Source organism: Centroberyx gerrardi, chromosome 17 (assembly GCF_048128805.1).
Source record: "Centroberyx gerrardi isolate f3 chromosome 17, fCenGer3.hap1.cur.20231027, whole genome shotgun sequence".
Classification (NCBI taxonomy): Eukaryota; Metazoa; Chordata; class Actinopteri; order Beryciformes; family Berycidae; genus Centroberyx; species Centroberyx gerrardi.
Window position 1 is genome coordinate 2,575,242 of NC_136013.1, and position 25,887 is coordinate 2,601,128.

At 41.6% G+C, this 25,887-nt stretch overlaps 1 protein-coding gene across 1 annotated transcript; it reads right to left on the bottom strand.

Moving 5' to 3' along the window:
• Positions 1–13,259: 13,259 nt before the first annotated feature.
• On the bottom strand, positions 13,260–17,766 carry gphb5 (glycoprotein hormone subunit beta 5). Its single transcript, XM_071910898.2, has 3 exons — positions 17,738–17,766; positions 15,202–15,397; positions 13,260–13,451 (listed from the first exon to the last, which is right to left on the bottom strand). The coding sequence occupies exons 1-3, from the start codon at positions 17,764–17,766 to the stop codon at positions 13,260–13,262; spliced, it is 417 nt and encodes a 138-aa protein (XP_071766999.1).
• Between the last annotated feature and the right edge of the window lie 8,121 nt (positions 17,767–25,887).

The following is a 25,887-nucleotide window of genomic DNA, read 5'->3' on the forward strand; positions in this document are numbered from 1 at the left end:
CCCAGAATGGAGCCTCTATATTTTAGAGATACTAAATGATGAACTTAAGGAAATCATTTTTTCCCCAAAAATATGAGTTAATACAGGCCATTCAATTATTCATATACATATACCTTTCAACAGTTAGAAATTGTGTGACTTTGTGGAAGCACTGGTCGATTTTGTGAAACCTTAAACCAGCTTTCACATAAAGTAAAAAAAATAAAAATACTAAAACCAGTTCCTGGAACAATGGTAGCAGCAGGACTTGGCCAAATCCAGAGTTACCAGTTCACTAACCAAAACCAAGGGTGAGTTCAGCAAAAGAAGAACACCGTCTAGATTTTTCTAATACATCTTGAGCTGAAATGAAATGTTAGTGACCCACAGCACGAGGTGAGATCTGTCAAATAACTTTCCTGAATTGATGTTACAGCTTTAAAACCGTCATAAATATTGCACTGTGCAAAAATGTTGTTATAAAGGAGCATAATATTTACTCTTGCATCAAGTTTGACTTCAGCCTTTTTTGTGTTGTCCCACTTCATCAGACCCAAAGTGGGACAGTGTTTCAGTCTTGTGTTACAGAGGAAAGAATCCAGTTTACATAAGAACACCTGAAGTGCAGAAAGTGTCCCATTTACACTGAATTCACCTTAGTTTCACCCAGAAGCAGTTACACAACCTTTTACAAGACAAAAAATAAAAAATAACTAAATAAAAAATAATAATTATTTAGCCCTGATTCATAAAACGGATGGTTATGATCCTCAATTTGGAGGCTGAGTCATGTTGGGGAAAAAAACAAAAACTATTATCCAAATAGCTCCAATTAAAACACCATTTATTCCAGTACCAATGGTGCTTAGCAAGCACTTTGTTTAGCTACTGTTCAAGAATCGCTTGGCAGGATAGTAACATTTAATCATCATTCTCATTATTTAATTAGTATAAATAAATAAATGATTTCTTGAACATATGGGGTCTTTGTTTTTTAATACAATAGTGCGTTACTGCTGTTTTATGAAAATCAACAAGCCGCTGGGTGCCGAGCTTCACGGTGACTCCGGAGCGGCTCGGAGGGTTTCAGGCGATAACAACAAAGTCTCCAGTGCCTCATTTCTTAAATCTACGCCTGTTGTAAACAATGCTTCCTCCAAAATTAACTCAGCCTCGCTCAGTTTGGAACATTTTGCGCTTCACTTCCAGCCGCAAATGAAGCTCGGCAGCCAATATTTAGGAGATTCTGCCGCTCTACTTAACAGAGTGAGGTTATCAAAACTAATAGCTGTGGAAATGAAGAGTGGGAATGCTTCACCTGCTCATTATGGAGTTCAGCTGATCTTTAAGTGTCTCTTACTTTGATATAAAACTGAATTTTTTTTTCCCATGACAGTCAGTTGCAGCTTCTTGTGCCTCCTGCTTTGGACTCCAACACTCAGAGCTTCATGAGGATGAGACGTTCTTCATCTTCACCTCCATATCTTCTGCTCCTGTTGTCAATATCAATGAAAATAGTGTAGCCTCATGCTTATGAAATAACCTTTGATTATCTTGTGCAAGTTCAATTTTGATGTCTGAAGCCTTTGCAAGAAATTGGAAGATTGGACCGTGATCCGGACTGATAGAAAATGCCTCGCAGTGTTTTTTCCCCGTGCGCCGGACCGCCTTAGATTCAGAATTGATTCCGGTCATTGATCCAGGCAACTTCAGGAGTGTTAGCTGCTGCTATGAACTGATCAATTGGGTGTGAAAATGAAAGCATGCTGTCCTCTTTGAGTCTGCAACTTTAGTCTCCCATTTATCCTCAACAGAGACGCTTCAGGCTCGGTCTCTTAATGACGTCACATAGGTTTTGTTTTTCTTTTTTTCACAGAATCAGTCCATCATGTTTTACCTGTACTGGCACATTGCAGTTATGTTTTTCCGTCATGTTTTGTTTATAGTTTGGTTGGGTATGGGGATGTTAAAGGAGTGCTGGTAAGACGCCCAAGCAAATTTGGTACTGATGCTGTATCAGGTTTATATCTGCTTATTCTTCTTTTACACAAACTGGACCACAGAGGACAGGTACAGAGCGATACTGGCATAATGGGAATTAGGGTTCGACTGATACAGGTTTTTGAAGGCCAATACCAATATTCTTAGACTGAAGTTGCCGATAACTGATATTCTGTGCCGATTTTCAATGTCTTTAAATTTCACCATTTTCATGCCAAGAAATTATAAGTATTCAGTGTTTTGCCCCAGAATTTTCTTCTTGTCAGGGTGGAAAAGCCTCTGAAACAGAACAGCGGCTCTCAATCCTGGTCTTCAGCATCGGAGTACACTGCTGGTTTTCTGTCCTGCCAGGTAGTTAAATGCAGTCAATTGGATTCACCTGGAGTCCAGGTGTGAGTCAGTCCCTGATTAGATTGCTAGACTGAAAGCCAGCAGGACTCTGAGTCCACAGGACCAAAATTGAGAACTGCTGGTTTAGACTGTCAGGCGACACCAAAACTCTCCACTGAAGCCCAAACTGATGAAATGACTTGACTGCAGGTAGGAAAACTCTGGGATCGATTCAAAACGTAATCGAACATTTAAATGAATAAATAAAATGTGCAAAGGAAGCGAGATTTGACTGTAGCTGTGATCAGGAGGAACCTCCATCATATCAGCAGCAGACGACACTGACCGGCTGATATCTGATATTTAATAAAAGGACAAAATTAGCCCCGATGTGTCGTCTAACCCCGGTGGGAACGGCCCTAACAAATGAGAATCCTGCCTCTCTTGGCTTTAGCTTTGCAGGAGATTTAATTGTGTTCACAAATCTAGACTTTCAAATAAGACAAGATGAACTTTATTGATCCCTGGGGGGGAGTTTGGTCTTTACAACAGCAAAGAATAGAGGTGCAGGTTGGAGAACAAAGAGTGAAAAAGCTAATAAAGGATATGAGTAAAAATAAGATCTAAATATAGAGCGTCTGTAACACGTTTCTTCATAGTGGCTAAAATAAAATTTGCACCAGGATAGCTTGTCACATATTGACGACCCACAAGGAATATACAGTACGTGAATTCAGTCTCAGAGTGAATTTTTCCTTTTTTTCCCTGAATGCATCTCTCAACTCTTTTATTGTTAAAACACTCTTGACGCTGTTCACCACCGATCAGACAGAATCACATGTGCTTGCCTGGAAGTAAGTGTGTGTGTGTGTGTGTGTGTGTGTGTGCATACATGAAACTGGATCTATGTGCACGTGTATGACAAAGCAGGTGTGCACGTGTAGCTGCATGTGATCCTGTGCACGTGTGCATATGTATCTCACTTGTATAGAAATTTTGCCTTATTCCAGTAGATTGCATCATCATCTACCCCCCCGTGTGTGTGTGTGTGTGTGTGTGTGTGTGTGTGTGTGTGTGTGTGTTCTGTGTGATCTGAACACAGCTGAAAGACACTCTGAAACAATGAGGACTTTTACTTTTGATCCTTAAGTACATTTTACTGCTAATACTTCTGTACTTTTACTTAAGTAAACTTTTGAATGCAGGACTTTTAGTGCACAGTGCTGTGCTGTTCCACAATGACCATCACCACCACCATCATCATCATCACCACTACAATCACAACCTTCACCATCATCATCACCACTATCATAATAGAGGCAGTGTGGCTGGACAATATTTCAAATTCACATCAATACTGCTATGTGAGAGACCACATATACGGTTGCAATAGCTGCATTTATGTTCATTTTTATAATAAACTCAATCAATGAGTGAAGCTATAGATTGAGAACCTCAGCCCCACAAACACTATTTAATATAAGGAGATTGGTTACTGGTCCAGCGGGAGAGATTCCCTTAATCTGCTGTTGTAGAGCGACTGAAAGTGTGTCAAACATTAAAACCTAATAGGCTTCAATAGGCTAAAACTATAGAGTGTAGTCACATCACAGGTACAGTATCTCTCTAAATAATTGCAGTATTGCAGATCCACATTTTCCACATCATCAATGATTCTATGTTTTGAGTTTTTAAGCATGCAGCTGTCACTCTTACACTGACTGAGCAGGTCAGGGTTCAGTGGGAATAATCGTAAACGTAAAAATCAAACTTCCGACCGGTTGTTTTGGATTTTGAACATGGCGCGGGGCTTATTTCCATCTGGTCAGGTTTCTGTCTTATTACTTATTACTTAGGGTTGCAAAACAGTTTCCAAAAGTGAGTCGCCATGCTATTAGATGTTTCCTGCTTCCGGGGACGTTGTTCTCTATCCGGTTACGTTTCTCATAATGTGTTAACAGCCTTTATCCGATTAAAGGAAATCACACTGCTGCTGTTTACATGACCAGCTGAATAATCGGGGAATTGCCTTAATTGGACTATAATCTTTTTATTAGTGTGCATGTAAACAGGCTCAGTGGCTGTTTGCTAGAATCAAACCCGTGGCATTTCGTTTACAAGGCAGCCTCTGGACCCACTAAACCCCTCTGCTAGCCAGACTTAATGAAGTCATGAGCTGCAGTATAGAGTTATACAGTTTGTATTTATATAAGATACACCAGTATGGATCCATACAAAGTTATGTGTTTCACCATCATTGCCTTTAGGTATTTTCTCATCATTTTCTCTCCTCTATTCACTCTCAACACAAAAAAAGATGCATCTATCTTTCTACTTTTATTAGATTTCTTTTCCCACCACTTCTCTCTCACATGATCGCTCTGCTCACAGGAGTAGCATCAGACTGACGTTTGCTCTCCTAACTATTAGCTGCTTTTAATTTTACTCAAAAGGGAATTGAAGCCTTTTTTTGTAACTGCCTAAAATGAGAATGTAAAATCTGGATCTTTTGGCTGTTTTCACTCTCGTCTTCTCCTGGGATTACGTAACGCCTGACGCTGCGGCGAAGTGGCGTTGTTGTTTTATCTCCCGCCGAGGAGGTGGGCGTGCTGCGACCCCGCCGCCACCCCTCACGGTTACAGTATGCGTCGATGGTATTTAAGGCTGACAGGTTGACATAATATATCCAGTGGGCGGTTTGCTCTAACTCAACAAGGGGGATGGTGAGCAGCAGATTTGCTCAAAACAAACCAGGAATTGGTGATAAAATATCGCTTCCCCTGACTCTTTGATACACTCTTCTGTTTCTGCCTCACTGTGTTTTAACTCTTATGTTTTACATGATTTCTAAACTGTCTGTTTTTAATTAAGCTGTTTTTCTCTCACTCTGTATTTTACCTTAATTTGAGCTGCATTTTATGTACACTGCAAAAACTGACAAACTTGTTCAGTTATTTTATCTTGTATCCAGATTTATCAAGATTATTTTAGGATAATAAATTAGGATAATAAATAAATAAATAAATAATAATAATCAACTTTATTTAAATAGCACCCTTTGTACACTGCAAAAAATTACAAGCTGTCCAATAATTTTAACTTGTTTCCAGACCTATCAAGCTTATTTTGTGATATTTGTAATGAAATCATCTTACTGCACTGGCAGATAATTTTACCAGTTTCAACGAATCACTTTTTTGTTCAGGAGAATGTAACTTGTTTCAGGACATTTACTTGGTAAAAGTGAAATTGTCTTGGAGAAAGTTTCTCGTTTCAAGATTTTCTTGATTGTTTTATTATGATTTCTCAAAAGAAGTCATATTGGCATGAATCAAGTGAAACCAGCAAGATGATCTTCCAGTGCAGTGAGAGAATTTGACTAAAAATATCATGAAATAAGATTGATAGGTCTGGAAACAAGTTAAAATCACTGGACAGCTTGTCATTTTGTGCAGTGTACGAAGGGTGCTATATAAATACCGTTTATTATTATTAGTTATTATTCTGTTTTTCCTCAAAAAAAACATCTATAGTGGACCAAATGCTGCATGTAAAATATTCTTCCGACAGAAGCGAGTTCATCAGTCCTCCGTCACCCCCGCTAACTTCGCCCCGTCGTGTCACATGTCAGAGATAATAAAGCCGATATCTCTCTCAGGCTCAGTGGATCCCCAGAGGAACCGTAACACCGCCTCGACTCCCTGCTCCGGCTTTGACGTCAGCGTGCCGCTCTGCCCTTCTCTTCATCGGAGCCGTGCGCACAGACCCCTGTCCCGTGCACACAGACCCCTGTCCCGTGCACACAGACCCTGGCCCCGTGCACACAGACCCCTGTCCCGTGCACACAGACCCCTGTCCCGTGCACACAGACCCCTGTCCCGTGCACACAGACCCCGGCCCCGTGCACACAGACCCCGGCCCCGTGCGCACAGACCCCGGCCCTCCCCGGGTCACTGCAGGAGCAACTGTATAATTCATAACTCCAGTTGGAAGCTGTCAGGCTGGAGTGAGGCGGCGGAGGGGAAGTTGCCCTTAAGCTCTGACTGCAAATCAGCTTACCTGCCCTTAATCCCAACCTACAGTTCATTAGCGAGGAAAATTGGGAAACTGACCCTGCATCAGTGGCCTAGATAGAGACATTTTGGCTCTGACCTTTTACGCCCCGGCCTGGGAGAATACTCCATTCTAACCGGCTTGAACGGTGTCAATCAAATTTGATTTAATGTACATGATAACCTGGCAGCTCTGCCACAACTCTTGATGACTGTTCACAATTACTTCAAGAGTTGAGCTTTCCATTTCAGTGAAGAAAACTGGATATATTTGTTTTGGTTATTTTACTAGATGAAACACCACAATGGGAATAAGTCTGTGTTTCAAATAACTAGTCTCTGGCACCCTCCCCACCCGATCATGACCTGTAATTCACAGTAGAGAGGTAAGCTAGCTAATTAGAGCCGAGATCCAACAGACACGTCTAGTAAAGAGGTAATTTATCACCAAGCTTTTGCTTTTTACCCCTGCCAAAGCTGGAAGGAGGTTATGTTTTCACCCCATTTGTTTGTTTATTTGTCTGCAAGATGTCTGGAAAAGAAAAGTTGCAAATGGATTTAGCTCAGATTTGGTGGCAAGATAGCCCTTGGTCATGAAATTAGATTTTGGTGGTGATTCGGATCCAGGATTTTCCGCCAGTTTTTCAGCCATAACTATTATGCTGCATTCATGTGCTGATGGGAAAGTCCGACATCTGGGACTTCCAAGTCGGCCGCTGAACAGCGTTGCATTCAGCTGCTGTTTTGTTGGAAAATCAAACCCAGGAGAGAAACAATTAAACAAACATAATCCATTATGGAAGCTGCAGTTCTAAGAGTTGTTTAGTGTTGGTGGAGGTTTGCGCTCTACCAAGTGCCTTCTGGTTTGGTTTGAGAATGAGGATTTGTAGCTTTTGTGGCTGAAACGTCTTGCAACTGCGGTCACCTGCTAGAAGAACCGTCCTCCGTTGCTGAGCGGTCACCAGGCGGAGTGGAGGAGGGGACTGGGAGTGTTTTGAAACTCCAATGGGTGAGAAGTGCGGGGCCGGAAAGTGAGTTTTGAAAGCCAGAAATCTCAGCAGCTGGTGACACCCCTATCAACCCCCACAGATATACGTAGTAGGCTACTCATTTCACTCTAAATAACTGGTCAGTCTCTCACATCATTCTGGACACCTTGCGTCTCCCCTCCACATATCAGGAAACCTCCAGTGAGGCTGCAGAGCTCCGGTCAGGAACCTCTGTCCATGGTGACACTGATGTGGAGCCTCCTCCTCCTCCTCAGTCTTCCTCCCTCTCCACTTCCTCTTTCCTCCTCCTGCCAAGAGCTGTTCCAGGCCCCCCCTCCCCCATCACCCCCCCCCCCGGCCCAAGGAGGTAGTGGTAATGTCAGAAACGATTAGGTCGACGGGGGTTGTGAGAGAGACTCTCCTGTCCCCGGAGAGCCAACAGCCCAGACAGCTAACCTCTCCTCTCTGCCTTTAACCTCGCCCTTTTCTGTTCACCCTTTAAAAGCCTCTTCAGTGTTTGCTTGCACATTTTCTCCCCTTTGTTTCCTGGTATTGGGTAGCTTTGTCAATATAAGGTACTGCTTTTTTTTGCTGTGAGTCGAGTTGTGGGCTGCTAAAAAAAGTGGGCAGAATCGATGGCTGCTGAGGATTGTCTTTGCATGAAATGGCATATTGTCGTTATTGTCATTTTATCTGTTGTACACTGTGAAAGAGAGTCCAGCAAACTGATTCAACCTGTTGTCTTTTGTTTGGTTCCTGGTATTAGCTACCAATGGAAATGTATGGTACTGCACTGCAAAAAATCTCCATCTTAACAGGTCATTTAGTCTATTATTGAGTCCTAAAATCGTAATTTTCTTAAAATAAATGAAAAAATCCGCCAGTGGGGTTTGATAATTTCACTTGTTTCCAAAACAAATCAACTAATTTCGTAGAATCAAGTGTCATTTTCTTGATAGTAGTGCAGTGATCTGCCTCATTCTGACTGGTTTCAACATACTGACACTCATGTCAAGATTGAAATAATTTATTGCAACAAAAAGAGGGGTGTAAATTTCTTTTAAAGCTGCAATAAATCAAATTTTCTGACCACTAGAGGGCGGCAGAAACAGCAACACATTTGTAAATAACACACAGCAAAGACACTCGCCCACTGCACTACAGAGGCCAGGTAGGTGCAGCTAACCACACCTGCAGAGAAGTCTCACTTTGCCAGATCTTTCTCCCGCTGAAGTGAAGTGAAGAGGCAGGTAACAAGTTTACTAGTTTAACAAGTTTACTCGCTCACTTCATTGATTCTGCCATTCTGACAAAATGTTTAGGGAGAGCGCCGATTTTAAACAGCGAGGGAGGAGACAAGCTGGTTTAAAAACATGAAAAGCTGCTGAATGGAGCGGGAGGAGCTTCGTTCAGGAGCGGAATCTGACAACAAGCTTGTTATGTCTCAATGAAATCTCCATGTAGCATATATTAGGTTCAGGATTGGTTATAAGGTTTGTTATCGCTTATTGCAGGTTTAATTAGTAATCACAAGTTTACATTAGTTCTATTCTTGTGTTTTGTGGCAGTCGCCTACCTTCGCCAAATGCTAAGACCGCCCCTGCTTAGTAATTCACCCTCTATGTTTAGAGTTTGTTTCCTGGTATAAGGCAGTCATGTCAATACACGCTACTGTGTGAGTTGAGTTTTTAGCTTTAAAAAAAAAAAAGGCTGGAATCAATGACTGCAAAGGACTGTAAGGAAAGTACTGATTTGGCTTCTCGGAAAAGAACACAATCTATAACACCTAATGATTATCTTTGCACTAACTGACAGAGTGTGAGTCATAACGATGACTCATCTTCACTCAGTGTCACTCATCTACACGACCTGCTCGTTAGAGGCCGTCCGCCCGGTGAGCAGAAGGTCATTTGATCACAGGTTTGATCCTACTGTGAACCTCTACCTCCTCACTTACTGAAAGCCTCAAATTAAGATGTAAATTACATGATTGCAATGATTCATTTGAAATTAAATATGAATATGTGATGAAAATGAATATTTTAAATATTGACCTATTTCGTTCCTTTTTTTTTCTGCTTTGTGTGGGGAAACTGCAGCCAACACAGTGTAATCCAACCTGTGTTTGAGGTCTGGAGATGTAATGATGAGAACAGAAAACACTTTTTTATGAGTAACACCCTTGCCAGCTTATGTGTGTGTGTGAGAGAGAGAGAGAGAGAGAGAAAAATAGAGCAAGTGAGAGACAGTCAGTGACAAGATAGATAGATATTTTGTGTATTGAACATGGATGTGTGTGTGAAGAGTGACAAAAAAGGCTCCGTTCACACTGCAGCTGAAAGTGTCCCAATTTGAATTTTTCCTCAAATTTTTCCTCCCATGTGACTCCAATCAGATGTTTTCTAATCAGTGGGAACAGCAAAAAAACTGCATGGAGTTGCATTTTATCAATTCCCATCTGGATCACATGGATATGTGGCACAAAATCAGATCCTGAGGCATGAGACCCACATGCAACTTGTATTTGAACGCTCAAATCAGAATTTGTCAGTTTCCATGACAACCGGTAAATCTTACATTATTCACCTGAGGCGATTGTCATAATTTTGGCAGCTTGGCTGAGTCAGCGTTAGCATGGAGGACAACAACACACAAGACAAATAGCTGACTTGGTCGGTATTTAGGGAGACGCCTCAATTCAGTCAAAACTCGAAGCCACATACTGTGACTAAAGTGTTTGAATACCAACACCAACAACTGCTGAGAGGTGCTGATCACTGGAAGTAGACCGGAGAAAACAAGGAAGAGTGTGTCGTACGGAAGCCGAGAACGGCCATGCTTGCAATTATTTTTTTAATGCCGTTATCTTGAGATCACAAGTTAATTATTTCGTTATCTCGAGATGACAAAGCTCGTTTTCTCGAGATAACGGGTTCATTTATCTCGTTATCTCGAGAAAACAAGACACAATACAATTTCTGCCTGTGTTAGACCTTGATTGAAGTACAGTCTGATGCGTTGATCAATAATGGATACTCCTTGATCTGACATTTTCAGCTTAAATCAGTTGCTACAGCTGTCAAGACGCCATCTATGCATGCTGGCATGGCACTCCTGATCTCTGATAAATATTATAAGTAATAAGAGGAAACGATATTTTGTTTTCTCATGATAACAGGTTGATTATCTCGTTATCTCAAGATAACAAAGCTCGTTTTCTCGAGATCACGAGATAATTAACTCGTGATCTCGAGATAACGGCATTAAAAAAACTATCAAAACACTCTAGCTCCGTAGCAAATATTCTTTGATGACGTTTCGGCCCAAGCTGCGGCCTTCTTCAAGATTAAAGGTCCCATATTCTCCACTTTCCAGAGTTTTATTTTGTGTCTTGAGGTCCATTCAAAGCTGTGTGTGTGGTGTCATGAACCAAAAACACTCTCAATCCATTTCTCCACGTTCATTTTCCAGCATCTCTCTGAGCCTTACCAAGAACAGGCCGTTTCTGTCGCCGTGTCTTTAAGGCTCATTAATATTAACGACCCCTCTGTTCCGATTGGCTAACCGTTTCGAGAGTGAAACGTGAGACGCCGCGGCCCGGCGGCTACAGGTAGGGAAAACTCTCCGGTAATAAACGATGACGACCGCTCGACCGCTTTAAAAAAAAACACTTTGTTAGTCTATTATTTCTTACAGAAATGATAATGAGCGAACCTTTGTGACGCCACAAAGTTACGGAAGTCCAAACGGCTCGTTTAGAGGCTCGCTTTTCTAATATGGATTGTGTGGATTTAGTTGGGTTATGTTTTGATACTTTCACCATGTTTAGATAGACCATCCAACTCCTTTATCATCACAGAGGCAAGGGGAATCCTGTTTTACATGATATGGGACCTTTAAGTGTCTCACTTAATCAAGAGTCACTCTTGATCTTGAATAAGGCCTCAGGGCCAAAACGTCATCAAAAAAAGAATATTTTCTATGGAGCTAGAGTGTGTGACACTTTTTTTTGTTTTCTTAAAATGTCTTTTGCTATTGTTATTTGGTGCACACACGTCTTTTTGGCATCACTGTCAGTTCACATTGGTATCAGATATGGGTTACATCTTTGAATAGATATGAACTGTCATCCAAAAAAACAAAACAAAAAACAGATTTCAGCAGCAATTCAGAATTGAGCATGAAGGCCTGCGGTGTGAACGCAGCCAAAACGAGGCAGACAGAGAACCAGAGAGACAGAGTTCATATGATGGCAGTACTGTATGCTCCTCATCCTTCCTGTAGCATGAGAACGCCCCTCAGCCCCGGATCCCCTTAGTGACACGTGAGCACACAGGGATTACATAAGCCCTTTCTCCTTGGGAATCATATGAATAACAACACTTAGTAAGGCCTGTTTTTCTGCCCTGCCGCTGATGACTAACCAGCAGGAAATTTGGCCTTAGAGATCAGATTGGTTAATTAAGCACTAACGAGCGGTCACATCATTAGGCGCCCATCAAAGACTAATTATTCCTTGTCAATTACAGCAATTGCAAGTCTCACACTGATTGCTTTGTTTATGATGAAAAGTTTTAAGTTAAAAAAAGAAGCACTGAGGAAAGTTTGTGACATATTTTGTGGTATTCTGCAGTTTTAAAGAAGAGATATGAAGATATGATATGAATTTATATCATGTTTATATGTGTACATGTATTGCCTGCACAGACAGACTGACCAGGTGTACTGTCAGACTCAATTCAGGTGGCATAGTGAGGAGGGAGGCCCAGAAGACCCAGGTTTGAGCCCCTGTGACAGTAAATTTCTCCTTTGGGGGAGAAAAAGAAGTCTGCTTCCATTTAAAAACACAAGTGATGAGAATGAGAGTTCAATAGATGTTTTTGTAGTTCAACAGTCCAAGTTGTACACCATGTACTTCGCTGTATGTCCTTCAATCAAGCAGAAGTCCCTTCAAACTGGATGACATTTGATTATAAATCCAACTAATAATTGTTTTGTTTTCTCTGCCTGTTTTAATAGAGAAAATTAGGTTCAATGAGTGATAACTTTAATTAAAATAAGAGCTAAATAGGTGTTTTAGTGGGCCAGTAACCTAAGATGCAAACCATATATTTGTAACGTATATGAGTCAAAAAACATTTTGTTGATAGTATGCATCTGAATAAAGCAGAAATCCCCTGAAAAATGAGAGATTATGATCCACTGAACTCTTACAGCATATTGGATTTATTGAATAGTACATCTGGATTACATTATAAGCAGGCCAGGAAACTAACATGAACTTTGTTACGTACAGAGCAACACAGTGGCTGAGTTTCTAGTTCTACAAACATTTCTTGGATTCAGAGCTGCTCTGGAGGCAGAATTAATCTCATTGGTTGAGTTAAACCTCAGTGGGCGGAGCCAAAGAACCACAGTTTTTGGAGTGTAAGTTAGCTAACTGCCAAACTTGAATGGCAAAGAAGAACTTTATATAAATAAAAAATATAAATGTCAATGACTTCTATGTTTTTCATTAATTCATGACCACGGCATTCATGATGTTGAAGGTCAGCAGCTAGCTAACTAGCTTACCTAGACAGCTATAGGCTAGTATGGCTAGTTTGAACTTGAAGGTCAGCTAGCTAACTAGCTAACCTAGATAACTTAGTATGACTAGATAGTAGTTTTTCAGTTTTTCAAAAGCCCCAGCTCCCATTACTTACATTCATACATACATAACACTAGCACCTTCCCCACACATGTACACTTACACATAAAACATATACATACATTCATATATATGCACATACGACAGATTAGATTCCCACCCTGATTGTGTAACACTCATTATAAGAAAAATTAATGATTTTTTAAATTGTCTTCCGCCTGTTCAGATTTGTGTGTGTGTGTGGGTCCTGTGGGAGCGTCAGACGGAGGTTATACATTCAGTGGTGCTGGTGAGGCAGACGCCACAGTCGCACCTCAGGGCCACAGGGTAGGTGTAGACCGGGTCCACGTTAGCCGAGCAGTTGGGCAGTCGCACGGTGACCAGGCGGGTCTCGTTGTAGGTACAGACTCGCTGGTAGGACTCGATGAAGGGAGGGTCCAGGACGGGCTTCTGGGAAAAAGAAACAACAACAGACTTATTCACTTCTATATAATCACAGAACTATTCCAAGATTGTCCCCAAAACCAAGATTCTGAGTAATGTGAAAAAATTCTACCTTTTACCTTTTCTACTCTGCTGCCCCTCTGACTCCGCCCCCTGCTCTGGCCCCACCCCCTGCGCTGGCTCCACCCCCTGCGCTGGCTCCACCCCCTGCTCTACAAGTGGCCACTCGCATGACGTATGCTGCTACATAGCACCAAGTACCGAGGGAAAGTCACCTGATGACTAATGAATGACTAATGAAATGGGGCTTTGGACCCAAGGGGCAAGAGCCACAGACAAGACAGTTTCCTGAATTTGGAAACAAATCTACTTTATTAGATTATCCAGATCCTGATTTGATCCACAACCACACCACAACAATATTTTCAGGTGTCTCTCTTTTTCTTGCCTGGTTGTTATTTATTTATCCAATATTTGCACACAACCAATTCACCAATGGATCTCCGTGATAGCACCAGCCGTGTTTGCTGGGAGATTTGTGACGCAGCTGCAAAAGCCTCTATTGATTGCTTGTAATGTTGGTGATGAAGGAATTTAATCTTATTCTACTGTTGCAGTAATTGAAATTTGCTCTGGATAAGAACATCACCCAAACGCCTAGAATGTAAAAATGTAAACGCTGAAGCGGGGGGGAGTGTGGTTGTAAACGGAGACTCGTCCTGTAAACCATAAGGTCCCAGATTTGATCCTCCGTGACTCCCAGTGTCTGTCCCACAGAATGTCCTAAAGCAGGACATCGAATCCTGACGCTGCGCTCTGACCTCTCTGTGCAGGGAGCAGGTGAAAAGATGAGTTTCCTCCCTGGGGGATCACAAAAAGCAGCCAGGCCCTGCTATATGCATACTCACTGGACTGCAATAATAAAGCAGAAAGAACCACGAGCTTCCTAATGCGTCCTGTCACTGAATACAATGAACCCGATGAAACTTGAGATTTCACAGCATTTTGTAACCACTACCCGGCAAGTTATGAAATCCAATCGTCGCTTTTATGCACTTGAGGCATTGTTAAGAAAACTACTACTGTCACTTCAATTTCTGGATTCCGTGCTGCTTTCTATTCTGGCTGAACACTAACTCGATTTCAAATGTACGGCTCTCCAAAGCCTTCTGCACTCCTCTATTCTTCTGCAGGGTTTACACTTCAGACTTATCCAGCCACTTATTATATGTGACAGTGATGGCAGTCTGAACAGAATTATAAACAGAATATATTTTCCCCTGCTTAGACAACTACAGTATCTATCTATCTATCTATCTATCTATCTATCTATCTATCTATCTATCTATCTATCTGTTTGTATTTTTGTCTCTCTGTCAGGCACTGAGCAGCTGAATCCCTGCCAGTACTAGTAGACCTTGCACTGACCTCCCTGTGGAGGGGGCAAGCAAAAACAGAATGTCTCTGTGGGGATCACCTGTCTATCTGCACATGTGTCTATTTGTCTCACTCTCTCTCTCTCTGTCTGTCTTCCTGTCTCTCTCTCTCTCTCTCTGTCTCTGTGTCTATTTGGCTGGCCAGCTGGCTGAATCTCGCTCTCATCCATCTACTCTGTCTCTCTTGCTTCAGATTTAAGCTGATGCAAACGGCAGGCTAATTTCTTTTGTGTAAAGTTGTCAGCAGTGCTTGGGTATAATTACATTACGCCCCCCTCTCCCCCGCCTGTGTGTACAGTAGCCGCCTCCCAGCGCCTCACCTCCCAGGTCTCGCAGCGCCCCCAGCAGGCGTCGGTGGTGATGTGCAGCCCCCCGCAGCCGGGCTTCCTGGCCAGGAAGGTGAACTCCCGGACTGCGCAGCCGATGAAGCGCCGCAGGTTGACGGCCGAGGCTCGGTGCGGGGAGTCCGGCTGCAGACAGATCCACAGCACCAGGCAGGACAGAACCAGACCAGACCTGCTGGTGTCGAGAAGTTCAGATACATTCCAGAATACTTCAGCACCTTTAATGTGTTAGACTGTATGTAACCAGCACCTTTAATGTGTTAGACTGTATATAACCAGCACCTTTAATGTGTTAGACTGTATATAACCAGCACCTTTAATGTGTTAGACTGTATATAACCAGCACCTCTAATGTGTTAGACTGTATATAACCAGCACCTCTAATGTGTTAGACTGTATATAACCAGCACCTTTAATGTGTTAGACTGTATATAACCAGCTCCTTTAATGTGTTAGACTGTATATAACCAGCACCTTTAATGTGTTAGACTGTATATAACCAGCACCTTTAATGTGTTAGACTGTATATAACCAGCACCTCTAATGTGTTAGACTGTATATAACCAGCACCTTTAATGTGTTAGACTGTATATAACCAGCACCTTTAATGTGTTAGACTGTATATAACCAGCACCTTTAATGTGTTAGACTGTATATAACCAGCTCCTTTAATGTGTTAGACTGTATATAACCAGCACCTTTAATGTGTTAGACTGTATGTACAGAACATTCAGGAACATGTCACATCTGCCTGGAGAAAGTCTTTTATCTCCAAAAAACTCAGGTTTTCAGGAATTAAGGAAACTAAATTATGATGATGATGATGATGATTATTATCCAGGGTTTTAAAAGGGTTTCATAAGCCCAAGGGTCGTAATTCAAAGGGTTCAGTTTTTAAATCACTTCTTAAAAGTTGCTTTCTGTAATAACTCTTCTTAATTCTTTGGTTCTTTTTTAAATTTGATTTCGTTTCATTACTTTTTATGTAGTCTCTTGTTTTTATGTATTTTTATGCTCTGGAAAGTGCTTCGTAAACTCTTTTTCTTTTTAATTATGATGATTATTATTATTATTATTATTATTATTAACATTTCCTCAACCCACAGAGGACACTGTAATTCTTCAAATCAGTAATCAGTAATCACTCACCAAAATTGGAGGTAGGCTACAAGGTTTTCAACTAAGAACTGCATCATCATCATCCTCATCATCATCATCATACATGACAGATCAGGTACTCAGAATAAAAGGTCAACATTGTACCTTTTGTCAAAATTTAGGTGATGTATTCTGCTTAGGAAATTCATTTCAATGGCAATTAAGCTGATCGGTGAGTTTTCTCCACATGCCCAGACATTCCTGTGTGTATCCTCAACTAAACTACTTGTTCTGTGTCATATCAGCTGTGATATTCACACTGCCATGAAAGAAATAACCACAAAGATGATGGGATCAAAATGGGATCAAAACGATTCTCAGAGAACACCGAGCGGACAAAAAATGGACCGATCAAGTGAGTACAGGTGAGAGCTATCGCACCTTATTGATTTCACTTATTAAATCCATTTCAGCCATGAAGGAGAGATGGAGACGGATGAGAGGATGCAGCTAAAGAAGGATCTTTAAACAACTGAGACATGGAATGTGCAAGAGGTCAGAGGTCAGGCTTCAGCTTCAGTGATTTGCTCAAGGACACTTCAGCAGGGTGGATGCTGAAAGAGAAGTGTCCTATTACACTGCTTTGTTGAACACTAAATCCAGGAAACGCATCACAACTGGACTCGGCCCTGATTGGCTCTCCTCACTAAAGAATTACTTTCAATCAGGACTGAAAGTAACTGGAAAGCCTCCACTCAGCAGGTTTACCTCATTTGACTTAGAGGAGCTGCTGCTGTCGGCCAATCAGGACCCAGTATTAGTCTTCACATTCATTCAATTTAACTAATTCAATTCAACTAAACTGCATTTATTTTCAAATCATCATGAAGAACGTTTTTCTTATCCTGAGCCATAGTCTATTTTAACAACAAAATCATGAAAAATTAAACAAAATCATGAAAAATTAAACGTTTAATCCTACAAATGAGTCCCGTTAGTCCCATATTTAGTCCAGCTGATGTCATTGGTAGGTTAAGTAGCAGTGTAATAAGCAGGATAATGTACCTGGAGCCGGTCATTATTGTGAAATAAGCCCCTTGACGGCGATCAAGCCCCTGATGCCAAGCGGATTCACTCTGTTGGGGCTTATTTTGCTGTAATGACTGCCTCGCTGTACATTATCCATCACTTATTACTTTGTACACTCAGTGAACATCAGAAATACAACCATGAAGTCCTGGGTTCAAATCCAGGTCCAGGACCTTTATCGCATGTCATTCTCCTCTCTCTCTCTCCCAATCTTTCCTGTCTATCTCTACTGTCAACTATCCAAAATAAAGCCAAAATGTCCCCAAAAATAATAATCTTAGAAATACAATCACAACATGATTCTGACCTTCTTAAATTCACTCACCATTGTGGCCTTCTCCTCTGCAGGGTCATCTCAGCCGTGGGTCACAGTCGCCCAGTCCTAACAGGGTCAGAGATGTCGGCTGTCAATCAAACACAGACACAGCAGAGTAAAACACAGCGAAACAGCAGAAGTTAGTGTCTCTGTGCTGCTGTCTCTCTTATTCGTCAAACGGTTCTAGCGCAGGCCCACAGTCTCTATCCCGAGGTTACTCTCCGGCAGTGTGGACGGGTAACGTGAAGTCACCGTGTGCTCCTCAGACCCCCGAACCACCTGCTAATGGATCTGACAGAACAAGCCGGGGCTTTTTATCGTCCTGCGTCCCGTCAATCAAGAGGCAGCCAGCCGAGCCGGGGCTGAAGTCCTCCTCTCTGTTTCCCTGACTCACTAAATCCCCCTCGGGCCCTTCTACCTGTCGCTGCCCATCTCCTTCAGCCACCGGCTTGTTCCCACTCCATTAGCTTGATTAGGGAGAGAGCCTGGCCTTTTGTTCATAGTCATCCACACGGAAGAAGGGGAACAACGCACTCATACACACAACCTACCTGTGTCTACTCTCTCATCCGAGCTCAATTAGTTGGCTCCGGAGACAGACCCGGCTCCTGTTCTCACATGCTGGATGTAAGAACTTCACCCCCGAGCTCACCGCTGTTTGTCTTTTATTCGCTATTCTTCCGCTTTGTCTCATTCTTTTCATTATGCCTTTTTGCCTTTTTGCCAATGACATTTCCACATGACATTTTCTCACACGGAGAGAGAGAAAGAGAGCTGGCTGTTACTCGGGGCGTCTTATAGGCCGATTACAACGCCGATCCCTTCACTGAAGACAGGATGCGTGTCGGGCCGAGCAGGAGGAGGAGGAGGAGGAGGAGGAGGAGGAGGGGGGAGGAAGAGATGGAGAGATGACGAGAAGGGGGGAGAATTGATCTGGGTGAGTAAGCACCTCATCAAGAAATTACCATCGTTGGAAGCCCTGCGGGTGCCTTGTAGAGCCAGCGGAGCAGAACTGCTTTCAAGTAGTTTAGGAAATGAATGTTTAAAAGTAAAGTTGAAAGTTGAGGCCAAGCAATTAAAGTTAGATTAGACGAAATATCGAGGAGGATGAGTCAGAGACGGGTCCACGCTCCGCCCAGAGACCCCAAACACACCCATCTGGAGACCGTGGTGGGGAATAACACAATGCATGTAGTGGGCTAACGATGACCATTACAAAAAGGTTAATTGTAATCCAGTGCAAGGCCAGTAACAGAACGCGTGTGTCATGATTAAAGTAAAAGCGTCACAAAACTGTAATCTGTTACAAAGCGCAGACAGCAGAGGGAATGTTGCCGTAGTGAAGCGGAGGGGAAGGTGATGTTTTGTACTCAGATTACAGTAATATGAGTTCAGATTACAGTAATCTGAGTACAACATTCAAAAATATAGGCTTCCACACACTATCTCCACTGCAAGTATCGCATCATTCATCCAAAAATGTCCAAAAAATGACATTTGTAATACACTGCAGCTACTGAAATGAACACAGCAATCAAAATGCAGATGCTTTTGAAAAACAGGAGATTACCTGTTGGATCACTCAAACATATTCAAAGGTAAAAGAAAAAAAACATATGGATTGATATAATTTGCACTCTATGAGAATAGCAATATGCAAAAAAGTGTTTGGATAAGGAAGTGTTATAAATTCTTTTTCTGCGTTTTCTATGGTTTATGGAGGCAAAATAATCCAAAAGTGATTGAAAGTAATCATATTACCTTACTAAGTTTGGGCATTTCAGAGAATTGATTGTATTTTGAAGTAGCAGAAGGCAGAAGAAGACAGCAGGCTTCGGTTTGAATCCGGTTGGGAGAATCTGGGCAGGGAAAGTAAATTAGAAACTCTCACTACAGCCAAGGAACCTCACCTCCAACTGCCCAGTGGAGCTGCGCAGGGGCCAGGAGTAGAAGAAGAAATTATACTGGGCAGCTCCCAGTGGCCAGGAGTAGAAGAAGAAATTATACTGGGCAGCTCCCAGTGGCCAACAGTAGAAGAAGAGGTTGTACAGAATCAGACTTAGAATCAGAAACTTTATTCGCCAAGAACAATGTACAGGGAATTTCTCTTGGTGCAGGTGTCAACATAAAATCTAATAAGAATAAGAAAAATGTAAAAAAAATATATTCAATACAAAACAAATAAAAATAAAAGACATGTGGCCTGTGTGTGATGGTGTGAGTGAAGCAGGACGCTGCTGAAAAACAGCATGAACATCCCGTCAGTTTTCCTTGGATTTATAAAGACTAAAACACTCATCACTATCATTATGGCAGCATGAGTGTTTTGCCTGTAGGCATCAGCAGCTGCTCAGACCAGCAGTCTCTCTGTTGGATGATGCTGCACTGACCTCTGGTGCTCACTTGTAGTATTGATACTTTCCAAGCATCAGTGAACGCACCATTCAATGAGATCTGACATTTCAAGTTTGCAACAATTACTCAGTTATTCTCTTGATGCCATTTTTTTGGAATTCTGATTTTCTGTGCATCGTCTTTATTCTGTTCCTTGTCGTTTTACTTCTCGTTTTTTTAATTTTAGAATAGAATAGAATACAACTTTATTGTCCTCAAGGCAGGAAAATCGTCTTTGGTCTCACCATTTAAAAGACAACATCACATCCATGTACATTACATCAATAAAACAAATCACATCATATCAATAAAACAAAAACATCACATCAGTGAGAGAAAGGGGAGATTAGTGCAGCTTGTTAATGACGTTAATTGCACTCGGGACAAAAGATCCCTTGTAGATCTTTTAGTTTGCCAGGGGTTTTTCTGTAATTTTATGTGGAAGCCAAGTGTGTCAGATAATGGGGATCCTTAATAAAGTAATAACTAAAACAAAAAAAGCTAATTTCAGTACTGTATAGTGTCTGAAATTAGCTTTGGCTGCCTCACATGTGCAGTGCACCAGGTTCTGTAACGGATATCAGTGCTGTCTGAGCTGTGACCTTCTAGTAAATCAATAAAGCCATTCATTCATTCATTCATTCATTCATTCATTCATTCATTCAATAAACTCACACAACCTTATGTATGTACCTTATTCTATATTCTCTGTGTTTTGCAGAAACCTGCTGTGTTCAGTTTTGCCATTTTATTACTGTAATTGACAGCTGACAATTTCCCCTACGCTTAGATTTATTTTTTTTTTTCTGGCTCTGCATGGAACAAACTACTCAAACTGTGCAGAAGACACAGTAGAACGTCAAAAGACCTGGAGCTTCACACAGAGCTCAACTGCTGAGGCGGCCTGTGTGAACTTTGACCTCTGTGTCATGTCTCCAGCGGGATCTGTAACAGCGAGCCTCCAGACGTTCAGTTTGACTCACATGGCCAGCAGAAATCTATTTTTTTTCTTCCACCACCAGGCACAAACTGATATGGTTTCAGTGACGTCACAAGATGAATCCTCCACCCATAAAGTGTGATGAGAAGTTGTAATCTTTCACAGAAGATAAAAAAAATTGTTTATTAGTTGACAGTACAAATCCAGAACTGAGCTGGATATAACTTGAGTAAATATAATAAACTACCAGTCAGAAGTTTAGACCCACCTGATTGAATGTTCTGTGTTTTTCATTCTCTTAAAGCCATTTTGATCTAAAGGCTTCTGCTTAAATGTTTTAAAATTAGTTTCTTAGACAAATATAAATAGTGAAGTTGATCCTATGTATGAATTTCTTTCCAAAGCCTTTGCCTTTCCATCAAGGCAAAGAATCTAAAATATAAGATAGTTTTGGTTTGTTTGTTTTCATAGTTTTGATGTCTTTGCTGTTATTCTAAAATGTGAAAAAATAGTAAAAATAAAGAAAAATGTGTGTCCAAACTTTTGACTGGTGTAGATATATGTGTGTGTGTGTGTGTGTGTGTGTGTGTGTGTGAAATATAAGTATGTATAAATACAACATTGTAAAACATAAAAATATAAAAATATCAATATATACAGTATGAAATAGTGGAATAATGACAGTAAATACCATGAATCAGAACGGTCAGGTATGTCAGAGTGATTTGCTGATCCAGACTGAGCCGAAGTGAAACCTGCAGCTCTTACTGAGGCTCACTGAGGCTGGACCTTTAACCCGGCCAGGTGACAGCCAGTGCCAAACTGGGGAGAGGGGTGTGTGTGTGTGTGTGTGTGTTGAACCCTGACTGCTTTCTATATTTAGTCTCCAGTGAGTTTCCTGGCCTCGGTGTGGCTCCGGCTTCTCCGGTGTCAGTCCGGCCGGTTACTGCGGGAGCTGCGGACTCCAGATCAGTGTGACTGCGCTTCAAGTTTAATCTCTACCAAACTACTAGAGTGCAATATCTGTCATACGGGATTGTAGATCTTTATTGACTGGACTGGACTGGACTGGCATCTGCACCGCATCCTGCATCCTCACCAAAACTCGCTCTATCGACTTTCGCTGCACGTGAGTAGAAAGCAACTTTGTGATTTTGAATATTCCCATTTAGCAGAAACCTAATGAAAAGTGTGCCGCTGAAGTGCCTTGCCTACTGGCTGCGTTATTTCATATTGAGGTTTACAAAATGCCAAATTTAGCCGCTGTAATTGATACCACAGATCATCCCATAAGTCCCCTTGGTCCCTTGTGTTTTCTCTGCAGTGCTTTTGTTTTAAAGCTCACTTCTCATCCCGGCCCTCTGAACCTGCGGGCCAGCCGCTTGTTATCTGCTTTATTAAAAAGTCCTCTGGTCCTCCTCAAGGACTAATTACGGCTCCGCTGAACTGATCTGGAAGCAGCCGTAGACACGTGTTCTCTGCTGCTATTTCGGGCCTGACAGCTTCATAACACCAGCCGTATCTCACATTCCTGCAGTCACAGGCAGCGCACTTTGTGGCAACTGATACTATACAATAAAAAAAATGACGGATAATGTAAAAACTGGTCAAAATCAAATGGGAAATATCCATCTAAATGGGTTGAAAAGGTAGTAAAACCTCTTAATGTGACAAATTGCTCTGTAATGCATCAACATCACATTACTATATAGGCCTATTAATAATGTATAACATATTTTTGCTGATGGAATAGTTACATTGACTAACAATGTAGTCCTTATAAGAAAAAGGATAATTTAATATCTACGTTGTCTGAGAATTTATTCTGCTAACATTTTATAACATTTTCAACCCATTTAGACTGACATTTTAATACATTTTAATAAGTAAATACATCAAGCTGCTGTTAGTTTCTGCACACTTTATTCTTATGTGATGGTGAATATTTAGACTTTTCAGGCATGTAGTGGAGGCTAAGCCCATTAAAAACACAGTTAACCAACTTTTATTGTTACTCGTATTATTTGAGAAATAGTTAACCTACCTTTTTAACAGAGATAAATAACATTTGTGACTTAAATTGTAAAGTTAGTAAGTGGTATCAAATTGATTTAAGTAGATGAAGGTAAGGTCTCTTAAGGAAAACATGCTTCTCAGAACATATAATTGATTTTTTGTTGATACTGGTGGTTGTTTGCCTTATGATGATCACTGGAGGTCGACCCACCAATTTATTTACCACTACTCCACTGGTTGTAATGAGGAGGAAACCTGCTGTTAAGTCAGTTCTCATTACAGAATATGACTTTCTTCCTATATTTGATTGAGCTGGCAGTAGCAGTATTGTGACACTCAATTATACAAAGTGGCCAGTTGTAAGAGAAGCTGGTTGATGATGTACTTCAGGAATGGAGTTGCTTTTTACATTACAGTTTAGGCTTGTACTGCAACTCACATTAGCAACAAATCTACCGTTTCTAGTTCATATCGTTGCTCCTGCATTTGAGCCACCATATTTTGAAGGAAGCCCTTTCTGTCTCTTCAGTGCTGTTGTCATAACATTTAATGAAGGAAGCCTTGGAGAAAATCCAAGTGGATAAAGTGTCTTGGTGAGACTTTATGTGCAAATGGCAATGTAAGCTCACTGTAATCTGCTCTGCGCCTCCTGAAGAGATGTGATTTATCTGTTTATTTTAGGGTTACAGGCTTCTCAAAACTTCCATTGACTTCTGATGGAAAAGGTCAGATCACATCCCTGCTTGTGCTTATGAACTGATTTTATACTGCATAATAAATGCCATTTAGTAGATGTTTTTATCCAAAGTGGCTTATGGTACCATGAGTGCATGTATTGTGTTTTTGTTTTTGTGCACTGGTTGCCTCGGTGGGATTTGAACCCCAAACCCTGGCAGTGCGTTTTGTCCATAGAGTTAAGTTGAATTCCCCCAAAAAACTGGGCTACAGCATACAGTTATCTTGCCATTTTACTTTACAATCTTTCTTGTTCTATACTGCAGTAGTACAGTATACAGGACAGGAGCTGCACAGGGTGTTGGATCACTGCTTAGTTGTAATTCATATGTTGAAACCCAGAGACTCTGCTGAGGCCTGAGAGCTCCTTCTAATTTTTCCGACATGTAAATTCATGCTTCCTGGCTTGTAAAACAGATAAACAACATTTACACAACATGCCTATGTACAAGCTAACTCAAGTGAACTATGTGCCAGTGAGTGTCGCTCTGCAAAGCACACTGGATTAGAAATGCGTATGATGGCATGCCGAGCAGTGTGGCCTTTAGTTTGATGGACTGGCAGGATGGAGCTGGTGGAGAGGTGACAGCCCAAAAGGTCGGAGCAGCAGGCCGGTGACCGGAGGGTTTGAATCCCTGGGAAATTCTGCACAGGGATTGTGAATGAGTGTGAATGAGTAGCGCTCCTCCCCAACTGCCTTCGAGGTGCCGTTGAGCAAGACACTGAACTCCTGTCTGCTCCAGTGAAGATGCTCAGTGGCCAACAGGAAGGACTGGTTATACTGGGCAGCTCCCAGCAGTGTGTGTGTGTGTGTGTGTGTGTGTGTGTGTGTGTGTGTGTGTGGAACTGTGAATGAAAGAATGAAGCAGAATTTTAAAAAAACTCAACCATTAGTTGGAATTGTGTCTTTGCCCCTGCTGTGCTGTAGCAGAATAGCCCACACTGAGATTAAAGTGCTAATATGCAACATTCTAGTTCTTTTTATTTTGTCTCCATCTTTGGTGCTAACCCTGCTTTTAAGTGATGTCGGGTCGTACTTTTCTCCGAGTCGGGAATACGTCACAACTCAGCCATCTGAGTAGTTCGCATTCATGTGCTTTATGATCGGAAAATTGTTTCCTCACCTGTTTCCACACATTGCCAGCCTTGTAGGCTAATGTTAGCAATCAAGCTAGCAATAGCCTTCAATAGGAAATCGAATGCAGTAGCACTTTAGTTATCAAGGAATATCCATGTATTTTAAATTTGTACTTGAAATGAAATTTATAACGTTCGTGTACGACTCTGCTCTGTTCAGCCATGTTGGAAAGAGAGATGACGTCACAACTCGACCAATTCCTGCTGCATCTACAATCCTGATTTCTCCGACTTGATCACCCGACATAATTCGGTGTTCATGTGGCACTTCCTGGTCGGAAACTCTCATTGCTGTGGTGTTTTTGCATGTGCTTCCCAGAGATCACCTGTCAATCACACAGTGTGGGCGGTACTCCGCCCCAGAGAAATGTTTGTAGAGCTGAAATTTCAGTCTGCTAACATCCAAGCCAGGTTTCTATAGGTGCTAACCCTAAGAGTACGTCCAGAGATGTTGTGTATTTTAAATGACACACTGCACCTGCAAGATGTTTGTCCCAAACTGCCCTCTGCGCTGACTGTGTGTCTCCATCAATACGAAACAAGAGCTTGCCTCTCCCATGTTCTATTATCCGATCTGCCGGGGTGTGTCTGTGAACGCTCGGCCTGACGGGTTCAACAACACTGACACTATTGATTTATCACCCCGGCTTAAACAAAGACTACAAAGAGCATCTGCTGAAAATCATTTAGAGGAGGTGAATGAGAGTCTATTGTTGTTCACGCCATGAATGATGGGAAAGAGGAAGAGGAACGAAGGTTATTGTTGGAATTAAACCCAGGCCTGCAAGGTATATGTGGTTCCAGAGGTGTTTTGTTTCAGTCACTGTGCCATCTCTGGACGTCAAAGGTTTTATTTCAATATTTTCAATCAGTTCAGTTCAGTTCAGTTAAATTCAATGCTGTTCATTCCACTTCAGTCATTTCAATCTAATCCCAT

What these genes read in the sequence shown, in the direction of transcription:
- gphb5 (XM_071910898.2), bottom strand. Translation starts at nt 17,766, where the DNA reads ATGACCCTGCAGAGGAGAAGGCCACAATG. An exon ending in CAGAGGAGAAGGCCACAATG is followed by an intron (nt 15,398 to 17,737) that starts GTGAGTGAATTT and finishes CGACACCAGCAG; the next exon opens with GTCTGGTCTGGTTCTGTCCT. An exon ending in GGCGCTGCGAGACCTGGGAG is followed by an intron (nt 13,452 to 15,201) that starts GTGAGGCGCTGG and finishes TCTTTTTCCCAG; the next exon opens with AAGCCCGTCCTGGACCCTCC.